Source organism: Melanerpes formicivorus, unplaced genomic scaffold, assembly GCF_026170545.1.
Source record: "Melanerpes formicivorus ecotype bairdi unplaced genomic scaffold, bMelFor1.0.p_v2 SCAF_4, whole genome shotgun sequence".
Lineage (NCBI taxonomy): Eukaryota > Metazoa > Chordata > Aves > Piciformes > Picidae > Melanerpes > Melanerpes formicivorus.
The window spans coordinates 18,561,953-18,577,051 of NW_027142356.1; the positions used below are offsets into that span (position 1 = coordinate 18,561,953).

Below are 15,099 nucleotides of genomic sequence, written 5' to 3' on the forward strand. Positions count from 1 at the left end.
GATTTTTATCAATTATATGAAAAAGACATTTTATCTGAATAATTATTTGAACATTAGCTCCAAAAGCACATGGCATCTTTTTCATTTGACTGAAGTGCATGTTAAATAATATATACACTGACTAGTATAGGCTGTACTTCATGATTATTTTTTAAGTCAATGTGATCTTAAAATACCCACTACTTTCACAGTGATTTTAATTCTATAGGTTATTCTGGTCTCCAAAATTTGTGTTTTATTATAATATATGTATTATCTGTGGTTAAGGAACTCTTACTCTCTCTATACTCTTATCAGAAATAATGCTGCCAAGAAGAATCTTATTAGAAATAATGCCATTGTTATTCAAGTCCTTTTTGTACCAAAAGGAAAGAGAAATAATTATTCCAAAAAGAACAGCTGTTAAAGAAAATATTTTAGAGTGGCTTCTCCTCTGGTAGGCCCAGAGGCACTGTATGTGTTCTCAGTACATAGAAGATTATGATTCAGTGTACTTACAGCACAAACGAAAAGCATACTTCAGCTGTACAGTGTACATCAAATGCACATCAGATGCCCCAGATCCTCAGCAGATCACACTGTTGCTGATAAAAATTTGAAGTAGCTCCATTACTTCAGTCCTGATTCCTCTTAGTCCTTCTCAAAACAGTTACTCCCATGAGGAGCAGGAGGGATGTAAAAACTTGAGGCCCAGAGCTGGTATGTCTAGGCTCCCATAAGAACATTGCTGGCAAATTCTCACTGAGAGATGGCACTTCTGAACTGCTTTGGTTGACACCAAAGGTAAAACTGGTATCAGTCATGACTACAGCAAGGAAAGTAAAACCTATTGTTTTGAGATGTCTACAACTCAGCCAGAACTTAGCAAAGAGCTAGCACTAGAGAACAAGAACCACAGTGTTGTGTCAGCGTTTCACCAGACTTGCCAGTGATGTCACTGACACAGACAGTAACTCTCACTCAACACTATTTTGCAATAAAATACTGATATGCATTAAAATTATAGATGCTAGAATCAGGAAGAAGATACTCAAATATCAAATCTCTCTGTTAAAACTGTAGAAATTTTGTCTTAAGTTCTAACCACTTAATCCATAAAAGAGCTGACAACTTAGTTGTCCTGGCTTATTTGTCATATTAACAACAACAACAAAAAGTAATGTGTTCAAAGCGATTGAACTAATTTAATTTGTTTCTTTTGCACTCCACCTGAATTCAAATCAAAAAGGACTCCAGTCAATATATAAACCAGAAACGATACTGAACTTCCACACACACCCCTTCTTTTTTCCCCCTTCTTGTCTAGTGATTGAACAGCTAAGGAATAAGAGGACTGAGATATCATGCATAGAGCTAAGCTATTTTTCATACAGTTTATCTGTCCTAAAGTGTTCTGCATTCCATTTTGCATTTTTTAATGATTCAGTTCTTGAACTGCCTATGTCAGTTGCCAACATGGAAACAGACTACTGAGCAGCTGACTCAAAAAATGTATCATTCCTCCTGAACAACAAGTCAAATAGTTGCTCATAGGTAGGTTGGTTTGTTTGTGGTGCAATACCTGGACATCTATACAGCTTCCTTGCCTGTGCAATATCTCCTTTACTTAGACGAGTACGCTGGCCAATGGCAGGTCGTATACCATTATCATCACGGGAAGGGAGAATGGTATCCAGAAACATGCCCCTAAAAAAAATGAAAATAAAAATAGACCCCAAAAACCCCTATCAGGTGTCTGTCATAAAACTGTCGGAGTTTTATGATTGTATAATGCTAGTTTGTAAATCTAGAATTGACATTTGGTATAAATAAGAGGGTAAAATGCAGAACTTTAAATACAGAGAACACGTCATAAAGATTCCTCAAGTTGACAAACTTTATGCAAAGTTAGCAAAAAAGAATCTTCTTTCAGTACATCAGTAAACATATATCAGTTTTTGTATTCCTGTTAGACACAAGGAGGGAAATCTCTTACTACTATTAAGACTTTACAGGAAAAAGGCACTACTGTTAAGTTCTTGATACACTGAAAAAAATAAATTATAAAATTATATTAAAACACATAAATTAGGCCCATTCACAACATTCTTAATCACAAAGTTACTATTTCTAACAAAGTCTGACTGACACAAATAAGAGCAGGTTAAGTCAGGCACACTTGTTAATCATTCTTCTGTTGGGTGTTCTATATCGCACACCTAATTCTACTCTACCTGCTGCTGCTTTTGAAAGAGAAATGCTTATTTGCCAGTCTCTGCTTGCTTCTCAGTAAAATATATGAACTTACCGTATCTGCATTTAACACTCACCCTACAAAAGTGCATGTAGTAAAGAAGCACACTTGTTCCAAATATGCAGTTTTACACAAAATTTCCCAAATGTGATACAAAATATTTTGGCATTAAATTTAAAAGGGCAAGGTACTAAACTAAGTTCTATTATCATGTTACAGAATTTGAAGAATCACTCAAATCCTATAAAATGGAAGTTAACAGATTAGTATGTTTCTGTATTCTTTTATTCTATAAATTTTTGTATACATGTAGGGCTTTTACTGAGAAGTAAAATTGGTATTTTCAGGCACAATGTAGGTCCTTCTAATTAGGAATACTGGTTACAAATATAGATTGTTTTTCATTTATTTTGCATATTGTGGGTACTGCTCTCAGGTTTCTTGTATCAGGATGTTATCCTAATCTAAACAGTGGGGGGAAAAAAAAACTACTTATGACATTATTCACTTTATATAAATAAGGCACATTATCTTGAAAAAAAATTGTTTTGAAATAATTTTGAATAAGGCACATTATTTTTGAAAAAAAATATTTGTATCTATACATCAACTTTATTTTACACTGGTTTTAGTATGACCTAAAACAATCCTCTCTGAAACGTCTTACCACTTTAGTAAGGCAATAATCTGTTAACAGTTTTAACACAGTGTGAACAACCTCATTGTGTGTGACTAGAACTTCATGAAGTATTCTGATTTCTATTATTTATCCCAGTGAGTAAAGTCAAACAAACAGGTGGCAATATGCCACCCTGAGCACAACTCATGCTTTCCAGATAAATCAGTGAAAATCAGTGCATGACCTCAAGGGTTCGCTGGTTATTTTTCAACAGTGTGAAGTAACAAACTCTTGTTCCTTGGGGCAGGTCATGCCTACTCATAGCACTATCACTTTTTGCCAGCATGGAAAGTGGCAAGATCAGGGCTGGCAAATCAAATTATCTTGATGCTGTCACTGCCCTAGGAGTCTGAGGGGTTCCAGCTTGTTAAATTACAGTATTTTATATAGGTTCTTATAAGCTCTTCCTTTAAGTAACGGTATCTGTAACTGGATTAAGCAATGTGACTAATATCTACCTCATGTGGCTCACTCCCATGCTTTTCCAGGGATGAATTATGTGTATGCTGAATGCATCCTGTGCTAGGATTTTAATAATGTCATATAGAGAGAGGAGAACAAACCTAAGAAATCTGCAAAGACTGGTTTTTGAGGTTTCTGACAGTTTTCAGTTTATTTCAGAGTCTCAGGTTGTCTAGAATTTTTGCTTTAAAATGCATGAATTGGACAAAAATTTAAAAAAGCACCAAGTACATAACCTCTCAAACTAACACCTCTTTTTTTTTTCCTTTTTGTGTAGGGGTTATTAGAATTTACTTTTTTTTTTTTAACTCATTCTAGTATTTTTAGAGAGCAATTAACTGAACTGCAATTCTGTATGAAATACCACAAGAGACCAGGTGGAAGACTCCTTCAATTATTCCCCACAGAAGGGCTAGCCTATGAGAACAGCTCCCCACAATCAGATCAGTTTTCAGAGCAAGCCACATATGGCCTGGAGTTGAGAATGGATCAACCTGCAGCAGGTCAAAGTAAAACCAGCAGAACTCTTTATTATATGCTTTTGATGACAGTAACAATCTATACAAGCAATAGAGAAGAGGCTGCAGCTTCTGTTATAAATGGTTGGCTGTGGTCCTTAACAAAGACTGTAGTTTGTGTAGTAGACATTCCACCTGCATTATGTATCAAATGAGATTATAAGAGGACAGACCATGTTACACATAAATTTCCTAACCATTTCACTTATTTGGGTTTTCTGAAATTCAACTTTTTGTGGAGATAAAAAGAAAGTGAGTATTATATGAAACATTTCCAGATTACTTTGTCTTAAAATTTAATGAACTGAAGCAAGATCAAAAGGCTGCTTTGAAACTGAACAGAAATGAAATGTATTTAAAAATGTAATTACATTATTCTGACTTAAAATAAACAAGCTGTGCTTTGAATGTAAGAATACTATAGCAAGGGATCTTTTAAGAATTTCAGAATCCTTAAAAAACACAGTTCTTAATATTCATGGAGAGGAATAGAATAGAATTAAAAGTCAAAAGGTATAACCTGAGACTCCAACCTTGAGAAGGTGTTCCTGGCATAGTGCATAATGCTGTCAAAGTCATATGGTTCCCCAAGGGAGTTCACCTCTCCAGGCTCCATCTTCAAGAAGTTGTATTCCTGACCTAAGAATGATTGATAATTAGACTTCCTTTAATCTCTCTGTCTTTGTTTTGTGTGTGTGTGAAGAACTAATCAGGAAAAGAAAACCAACAAAGATCCTGACCTAATCACTCACTGACTGTCTTAGCCATTTGGAGTAACTGTGTGACTTTATTAACTAAGAGGGCAGATATCTTCTGAAACATGTCAAATCCTATATTAGGCATCTAGAAAGACTACTCTCATTCATCTAACCTACATAGAGGCTCCACACATTATGTGGCACTCCATGTAGAATCCATAAAATTTCTTGGCCTAGTTCTTAATTCCAGAAAGAAATGATTTTGACAGCAAAGACCCTGGAAGAAACCTCCTCATTAAGGAATTATACTTACCATTGTTGTTCCAGATCGGAAGTTTTTTCTCCTAATCAGTGTGTTAAGAGGAGCAAAACATCCCTTACTCCAATTCATATTACCATTAGTGTCTTGCAAAAAACCTACAGTGGATTTACATTATTAACCAACATATAGCACAACCCAGGTGTCTTGGAGGTTATGAATTCCTCATTCCATTTAGTGACCCTCAAACTCATGTCATGTGACAATAAACATTCTTAGACAAACAGCCAGAAACTAGAGATTACTCAAAGAAAATAGCAGGAAGCTTAAGATGGCACTCAGACAGTTTCTACATTACAGAATAAGCATAGGGAGGGTACTTATGGCACTTACACAAATCATGACACAGAGAGAACAGAAGGAAGGCTTAGAAGCATGTGTCCTTTCAGGACTTGAGAGACTCGTGGGAGTGTGTATCACCTACCAGTCATCTTCCCACAGTCCTAGCTGAGGTGGTAAAGATTTTGCATCTCCAATCTATTTTGTTTTAAAACATTTTTCTATAGGAACAGACAAATATTCTGAACTATTACTGGACAGTTTTACTCCTTCCTGAGCAGAGAATTCCTGTACATCAAAACCAGTTTTTAATAAAGATTTATGTGCATTGCACATTTATGTGCATTGCAAGTCAAACATGCCTAGTTCCCTCCCATCTTGTCCATGCCTCACAAGTGTGGGCACAAGAGCTAGACTGAGAGAAAGAGAAGACTGTCACACTTTGAAGTTCTCAGTTTCCTCAGACACTTTGTCTCAACTGCATCAAGGCTACTGGCAAAGGTGCAGGCTCCGTAGGAAATGAGTAATGTGAAAACTGTGGGAACAGTGCCCATCCTTGTAACATATTCAAAGACCTCATCTTACCTTCCAGGTCTAAATCTCTTGGGCAGCTAAGAAGCTACTGTCTTTATTTAATGATATGTAGCCACTATGAAAGAAAAGCCCTTTCTCAAGCACAGAAACTTTATTTTCAAAGGCATTTAAGAGCAAAGGCTTCCTGCAATTTTTTAAACATAACTACTATTTCTCTCTTTCTAACCAACATTATTTAATGACTTACTAGTTGTCCAGATGTTTAGAAAAGATTCTATTTTAGTTGCAGTATTTATTTGTGAATCAGCCTTAGATCGGTCTAGCTAAGAGGAATAGTAGGCATGAATGTCAATTTCTGCTATGCAGTGTTAAGTTTTAAGAGAGTGAAGTAGATAATGAAAACAAAAAATAAATAGGTCCCCCACCCCCTCAAAATAAAGGACCTATTATAGTCTCTCACCAGGCTGGATGTTTTCTCTAATGATGGTGACATGGTCATCACGGTCTGGTCGTGTATGTTCATGCCAAAAACCTATCACGTGACCCAACTCATGGACAACTATTCCAAATTTATCACAGTTTTTCCCAATAGATATAGCCTGAGGACCATTTCCCCTTCGGCCCACATAAGAACAGCACCTGTAATTAAAGCACAAACACAGGTGAAAGTTTTCATGCATTTATCTACAGATCATACAGGAGATTCAGTTAGAGTATGAGGAAATGTTAGATGCAGAACAACGCACTATGCAATTTCTACAGTCTCACAAACTCTAGATCTACTGCAATAATAATTTATTATTCACAATGTCTAAAACAGGATACATTAATGTTCTGGGTGTGTTTTTATTCAAGGTCTTATAAGATGCTAGCTATGACCAACAGGACTGTCAATTGTAGCCTTGTATCCCTAAATGACATAGGAATTTTTCATCCAATGAATCATAAAAGTTGACAGGAACTACCATCTCACCCATGCATATCACTTCTTTCTTGCCTACGTGCAGAAGGAGATGGAAAGAATAAGGTAAGGTTTCTTCTTTGCCGTACTTTTGTTGCATTGTCTTGACAACACTTACTAGACACTTGGTCACTCAATTCTGGTAAGTTTGCTTTATTTGCATCTGAAAAGTCATCCTATTTCATTAGTTCCATCTATAAAGGGGTGCAGAAGTGATGCAAGTACAATAGTACTCCTGTACGATATTCATTTAGCATACAAACAAGGACGATATCCTGAACGAGATAACGAATCCTGTTTTCTTGTAATAGCAAGCTTAGTCCCAGAAAGCTGTATTTTCACAAGAAAACCCACACACAAGCAACCAAAAACCCTGCTTCACAACTGCTCTCATGTTTTATTCCTGTTCCTCTACTCTTCCATTATTTCAGTGTAAACTTATGGGAAAAATATGCCCTTTTCAGCATTCACACATTAAGCATTTACTTTCTGGTTAAAAAAGAAAGTCTTCTAGTGAAAGGAGAGAAAGGAGAATAAAGCAAATTATACCAAAGGGAAGACAATTTCAGGTTCTGTAAACTGATTCTCTGTCGCCTCTGAAGATGTTAAATATTTCAAGGCAGCATTATATTCCCTTTTAAAAGTCTGATTTCCCATCTCTACTTGGTAAATTCTGCAGTCTGTCAGATGGAATGGAATTGTACTGAGCAGATCACCTACACTCTATGCCCACAATCCTTGTGCTTTTTTATGTTTGGGGTTTTTTGTTGTTGTTTTTAATCTGATGTGACATTTACACAGCAGAATATGTTGAATTCTACTGACAACATTTACTTATTCTCTTTTTCAGATTTTGCGGTGGCATAAAGACTTTTCACTTTCATTATTTGGCTTGTCAGCCAGTCACAGCTGGTCATTTTAGTGTCTAATACAACTAAATTTTAAAAGGTCACACAAGTTACTTCAGAAGAAAATATTATACAACAGTCTAGGAGGGATGAATCAAGGATTTTGAAACAATTTTGAAAATACAACAATTCAATACCTTACAATAATTCCTCGATATCTCAACTGCTTCTCAAGTATTCCTACATTCAAAAAAAGTTCGCTCTCCCCGCTTCAGACAATTCTAAGGATAGTTATGAATCACCATTTTAGGTCAAAGCACTGAATCAGGCTCAGTGCATCAGCTACAGTTGTGCAATATCACGTTTAAATAATTTCTTAAGGTGTCTTCTCTTCATAACTCTCTTCAAGGCAGGAAAATAAATACAATAGCAAGTTAGACTCCCGGCTTTAATTAGTTTCCATTGTCAATGTTACAGTGTTCTATACTACAGTAACAAAATAAAAACCAGCTGTGTATTGCTCTGTGTATTTCCCTCACACTGTATCATCATAAACATGGACATAAAAAATACATTTTTTAGAAACTACCTTAAGATGTGCCTAAAAATACAGGTGATAAAATTGAGCACAATAGAAATAAGATTAAAATCAAAATTTAGAGCTGTTACACAAATTTATCTCACGCTTCTACAGCGCATGTTTTCACCTTTGCACCTGACATGCAGTTTTGCTTAACATATTTTTCAGACTGCATGTTTGCAGAATCAATATTATAGCTACAGATGAGCATGCAAACATAATTAAAGGACCACAGATACTTTCAATAACATTTTACTCAGGCTTTTATCTTTCACTAGTCATCCACTACTGTGGACGCAGTCTACTTGGACTTCAGCAAGGCCTTTGACACCATCCCCCATAGCAACTCCTGGCCAAGCTGTCAGCCTGTGGCTTGGACAGCAGCACTCTGTGATGGGTTAGGAACTGGCTGGAGGGCCAAGCTGAGTGGTGGTGAACGGTGCCACATCCAGCTGGCAGCCAGTCACCTTGAGTACTGTGTCCAGTTCTGAGAGCCTCAATTTAAGAAGGATATTGAGACACTTGAACATGCCCAGAGAAGGGCAACGAGGCTGGTGAGAGGTCTTTAGCACAAGCCCTATGAGGAGAGGCTGAGGGAGGTGGGGTTGTTTAGCCTGGAGAAGAAGGGGAGACCTTATTGCTCTCTACAGCTACCTGAAAGAAGATTGTAGCCAGGTGGGGGTTGGTCTCTTCTCCCAGGCAAACAGCACTAGGACAAGAGGACACAGTCTGAAGCTGCACTAGGGGAAGTTTAGGCTTGAGGTGAGAAGAAAATTCTTCACAGAAAGAGCTGTTGGCCATTGGAATGTGCTGCCCAGGGAGGTGGTGGAGTCCCTGTCCCTGGCAGTGCTCAAAAAAGGATTGGTCATGGCACTTGAAGCCATGGTTTAGCTAGTCATGACGTGTTAGATGATAGGTAATAGGTTGGACTTGATGATCTCTGAGGTCTTTTCCAACCTTGTTGATTCTATTCTATTCTGTATTTGGTGGCTTAAAATTTTCCGTAGATTTTAAATACAATTTTTGCAGTGATAGAAAAAGTGAAAAAATAATAAATAATTATTCCAGACAATCTCCAGCTCTACTTTTATTGACACTATTCACAAGAGCAAAAGAATAAAGGAAGTATTTAACTACAGTTTATCTCTTCCTGTCTTTTTTGCTCCATTTGAACTAAAAGAGGTTGTAACCTTTTAATGTTGTGTCCTGTATCTTAGAAAAGGCCAAGTAATAGCTGTGCAATAATAGCAGAGCAACAAAACAGCTAGTAGAACATTTAAAGTTACTAACACAATTTGGTTTTATAAGAAAATATGGTAAATAACTAATTAACCAATTTATTTAAAAATAAGAAAAAAGGTTGGGCTCAATCTTAAGAGATCTTTCCCCAAAAAGCAATTCTATAATTCTGTGAAATGCCACTAACAAAAGCAAGAAGTTGATTGCTTCTCAAAACCAGAAGTGCTTAAGATCATCTCTAAAAACTTTTAGTGGTATTTGATAAACCAGATATATTTTCAGGTGTTCACAAATATAATTGGACACTTTATAGTCATAAAACAAGAGAGTTGGGCATTATCAAATATGTATAATGACTTTGGGTACCTCATCTGACACATTTGAAAGATCTTAATCAGAAGATGAAGATCTTTCCTATCAGAAACAAAAAAATTAACTGCAATCTTTCACACAGTATTCCTCTATGTTGTCTAAAGATGAACACCTAAAACCCAGCACATTGGGAACTGCTTTTTTAATGCTGGCCTGCTCCTGAAAACAAGCATCCAGATGAGCATCATAATTGCCTTACAGTGATTAAATTTATTGAGGCTTTGGTTTGGTTTTGTTTTTTTACATGCCAAAAGAAAATTGGAATTAACACTAGGTCTTAAAATAGCAGCAATGTACACTGGAAAGGTGATTAGGATTTGCTAGATTGAGCATCATGTCAAGCACACCAGATTCATCCAACTGACCTACAAGATTCTGATAATTTTGACAACTGCACTGAGTCAAAACGTGAGGAAAATGACAACACCACATCTATTAAACAAATTATTATGCAATACCAAGGTTTTGATCCCAGGTATGTTCAGCAAAAGACCAAGACTTCTATATGCGGTATAAGAACTTATCACGCCCATTAAATTGAGACAACTGCCAGCTTTTAAAGCTCCTCATCTCTTTAATCTTTATGGCACCAGACACCGTTTGGAGACAGTAACTATTTATGAATCTCTAATTCCATTTAATCAGTCTAGCTGACCAATGATGGTTTGCAAGGAGAAAAAAGTGACAGAAAGTGAAATGTCTGGAACAATACACTCATTCTTTTAAGTAATATAATTCACAGCTACTATCAAAAACACTCTTAAATTAATATGAAGGAAGAGAGAATCGGGCAGAGACAGTGTTGCACTTCTTTATAAAGCTGCACTCTTCAGCATGTGGCAAGATAAAAATCCTCACAGATCACAGTATTATTTTGCAATGGCACTAATTATAGGAATTTCTTGATGAAAAACTGCAGAAATTCATAAACGTACTAAGTTCACAGAACATCACCTCACTGTTACACAAAGCCATATAAAGAGGTTCACAAAATTCATTAATAAGATCTCACTGAGGAAGCACAGGTTTTTACTTGGTGAAAACACAACTCTTTCAACCATAAATATAACTCATTCTGTACAAAGGAGATGCTGGCCATGAGCTGGCTTGATGAATTTATTTGTTGTCAGGGACCAATTATGGTTACCAAATGTGCTCATTCAATGTCATAAGAGGATTTGTTGTGATGGCAAAAGTGACTACTGCTTCACCTATTCAATGAAGACAACCAACCCAATACTATAAAGAATAGCCCACTGAGTCCACTTCTTAGTTAACAGCGGTCAGTATATTAACATACATCATCCTTCATTCCATTTATGTTAATACACTGCAGTTTAAACTGTGACAACTGGACACCTGCACCTTGTCACACCCACATGCAAGGCCATACAACAATCCCTAGAAAAGCTGTCAACAGCTGTGGGTAGGCTGAATGCCAGCTGGCAGAGTTAACTACCAGCTGAGAGCCCTAGTGCCATGGAGTATTTACCATAACTGAATTTATTTTCATTCCATAAAAGTCACTGGGCACCTTTTAGAACATGTAATCCTTCTTAAAACAAAAGAATGTTGCAGAACCTCAGGCCATGAATTTACCCATTTCCCCAACTTTTAAGAATTTGCCTGTAAGGCACTGGGAGGTCTTAAATCACAGAGAGGTCTTCCAGGAGGACTAGATGGTCTGTAAGATACACCCCTGGAAAGTGTAATCTTTGTATTTCATTCCCATAATGCCTGTATCCCTATAAAATTGGCTGCAGAGTTAGTTTCTGCCTTTTTTCTCCCTCCTGTCTGCTCTCCATCAGGAGTCCTTATCGGGCAACATGGAGGAGTATCTCAGGCCTCTTTATGGCCTGCAGAAGACTGACTAATTTGTCCTGCACAATTTTGGCCTGTTTAGGCCTAATGGAAGGCAGGCAATGGAGGGAGAAAAGGAGCACTGGGGCTTTTGCTTTAGTCTGGTTGGGGGAAGGGTTTGGGGAGGTTTTCATGTACCCTGTGTTCTTTCGAATATGTATTAGGTGTTAAGGATTCACATATTCTGTATTTTTTTCTGTATATTTTTGAATATCATTCTGTATTTCTTTCCAATTCAACAAGAGCATTTTATTTTGCTCTTATGGGGAAATAAAATTTTATCTGTCCATTCTTCAAACTAAGACAAATGTCTATTTAATATATGAGTGAGTTCAAAAAACCCACATTTGGTCTACAATGCTTGGGGAAGCACAAGAAAGAGAACTGATTTCTCGAACAGCTTTGTCAAATACCAATACAAGAGGATACAGCAGTAATTGTAATAACTCATTGAAAATTTGTCATAAAAAGTACTCAGATCCCCTAGTGAAGAACAAAAATTGCCACTAAGTTAGATCAAAGGTATGCTGAGAGACCAGAACAATATGACAAATTCTTCTTGTTCTGTCACACTATTTAAGAAGAAGCTTCATCTTGTACTCAGTAATATTTATTAAGAGCAAGTGACTAGAGGACATCCCAGTTTGCTGACCTCTTTTTTGTCTTTGCATACAGAGAAGTATACTGATTGTCTTCAGGAATTTCCTATCTGATAGCCAGCATAAAGTAGTAGTGAATGAAAACTCTTTTAAACCTGTTTACAGATGAGAGTTTTACTTGCCCTCACCAATTAGTTGTATAAATTTTTGCTGTAATAGGTATTAATTTTGATGTATTCTGCTTTGGCAGAAGAATCACAAAGACTACTGTCTTAATACTATATCTCTATACTATATATGTATCTTATTCACACATGTGCAGCTAATAGGTAGAAATGACTGTCAGTAATTACAACATTTCAAACTACTAAGTTAATGTTTCAGCTTTATGAAGGGAAAATAGTTCAACAATTAATTGTGCTCAAAACTGGTTAAATAAGCAAGGCAAATGCAGTTTAAGACTGTGATGGATGAAATCATTCTGATTGGAGGGAAGGATACCACCGTAAATTTTTGAACATTTTTCCTCACAACCTGCCCATAAGCAAACGCGAGAACCCTTATACAAAGAGAAGAATAATGCTGGTTGGAACATTATACGAAGAGAATATAGAGAAGATGCTCCTAAAACTTGTAGTGTCAAAAATGACTGCTAAATATCATGAAGACAAGACTGGAATTAATAGCAATTTTAACAGATCAGAGAAGAGATTTATAAAGATCTCTTTGGTGTCCTGAGATGTCCAAAGCATGGCATACACTTGGAACCAGTGATAGGGTGCTGTGCAAAGAACTCTGATTTTCATTTGTAGTCATGTCCTAACTGACCACGAGTTGAAAATGGCTGCTGTTGAGAAATGAAGTACCCCACTTGGTTAAGTGGAAGGAGAGAGTACAAGACATGTGGATTAGCTCTAACCCTGGCTCAGCAGAAGTAAAGACTTATCTGGACAAACATGCCCTACTTTAGGATTTTGAATTTGAAAAAAGATGAGGACTAACAGAAGAGAATTTCAAACAGCCTAACAACATGATCAAAAACTTATGTCTTAGCAAGAAATATTAAATTAATTAGAAGTTTTCTAGCCATAACAACAGTCTCAAAGTATATAATACATTCCTTCAAAAAAGAAAGCAGAAAAATTTGTTTTTTCTATAGCTCTAATGAACAAGAAAAAGAGTAAATGCACTTCAATTGCAGAAAGAAATATCTGGTTTACCTATGACCAAAATATTGCCCCTGACATAGTACACTTCTTGTATTAAGGATACTGAATAATTACATTTCCTAGCAGGCTGTGAAGTATTCCTCTTTGAATGTTTTTAGAAACAAGTTAGACAAGTGTATGTCTGCAATGACTCAAGTATAGCTATTTCTGTCTTAAGAATAAATTAGACATCTTTATGAGATCCCTTGCAGTTGTATGGGTCTATGATAATCAAAACTTCTCTCTCATTCATTCCTGATATAGAAAATCTGACATTCAGGTAGGTCACGCATCTCTCATAACCAGCTGCTATATTTCAAATACGCTTTTTTCATCACTGCCCCTCTGGAATGAGCTTCCCATGAACTGCTGCAAGAAGTAATGCATTACGCTTGTTCAAAATATCTTTAATGTTTACAAAGGCTCAATAGCACTTCACTTGCTAATGTGCTAATGCTGTCATCTGAGACATGTGTAGATAGTGCCACCTGTGTTTCCACATATATTACTATATTCACTTTCTGTTTCATTGTATGTGTTATGTTTTGACTGTGTGCTTCTTGGAGCAAGGTTTATCATTTAGTTTTTAATTTGAACGGTGCTAAATACAATGAAGTCTCTCTCATCTGTGAATCTTAACTGCCATGGTACTGCAAACTATAATGACACAATGTGCTAATAAACCAACACAGCATGGTGCTACGGGAAAGAACTGACATCAATTTCAATGCACTGGCCATGCAGCAGAAAGTGTTTGCAGATGGTTTGGTATCCCTTTTGTCTGGACTTTTGCCATGGAAAATTCTATATCAGCACTGTATGCCAGTGTTCAGTGCACAGTGGTTCCTATTCACCCAGAGAAGATAGATTTTTATTTATCTGGCTCTTCCCAAATGGCTCAGCACTCCACAAGAAGTAATTCAACTGCTTTTGACAGTTGACAGATTCTTCTGTTGTTTGGCTTTGCGCACTTTAAAGATGTAGATTTACTTTTCGTGAAACCAAGATTTCTGTAAATATCCTCATACTTCTTTCTATAGTGTCTGAGACCACTTATGTCTTTCACACGCTTCTGTTTAAATTCACATTTCTTTCTACCTCTGTGAGCACAGGGAACCATCACGATTATTCTCTGTATCCATTTTTCTTCCAGCTGTGTGTCACTAGCCCTTAATCCTCTCTTCAAGGTTCTACTGTTAACTAAAATAAAAGCTATGCTGGGTGAAAGCATAAGTCCATTTCATTTGACACTGTTTCTAACAGGAGTCTACAGTAAATCTACAGGATCACAAAGAATATGCAGGTGAATTCACAGGCAGTTCCTGTGGAATAAGCTCCTATCACAAACATCTGTAGCCCAGAGACTTTCCAAGACCAAGATGATATTTTTTCTTAAAACATCTTAGGAGTGGGTTTTATTACATTGTCCCATACCTTAAGAAGAATGTCGGATGTAATTTAAACAGAAAAGCTTACATGTCATTTTATGGGCTATAATTAAGTGCATTCAGGATCATTCCTACAACACAATGAAATCCTAAAACTTCTTTTCATAACTCTGTCCTATAAAACTCTATAAAAATTCAGGAGTAAGAATACAAGGTATTAACTGATCAGGGAGTCAGCAAGACAGAGTTTTTCCACTGTGGAGCCTAAAACACAAAAAGAAGACAAATATCAGAAGTACAGGTAGTGAGTGCTCTCAGAATA

At 36.6% G+C, this 15,099-nt stretch overlaps 1 protein-coding gene across 6 annotated transcripts in view; it reads right to left on the reverse strand.

The window, feature by feature from the left end:
• The window catches only part of TLL1 (tolloid like 1), a 126,613-nt gene that overhangs the window by 49,118 nt on the left and 62,396 nt on the right, over window positions 1-15,099 (reverse strand). For all 6 annotated transcript variants that reach the window (XM_068137138.1, XM_068137141.1, XM_068137140.1 and 3 more), the window contains 3 exons: window positions 6,183-6,361; window positions 4,426-4,531; window positions 1,562-1,686 (listed from right to left, as the gene is read on the reverse strand). In XM_068137138.1, the coding sequence (XP_067993239.1) occupies window positions 1,562-1,686; window positions 4,426-4,531; window positions 6,183-6,361 (410 nt within the window). The remainder of the gene's footprint in view (window positions 1-1,561; window positions 1,687-4,425; window positions 4,532-6,182; window positions 6,362-15,099) is intronic.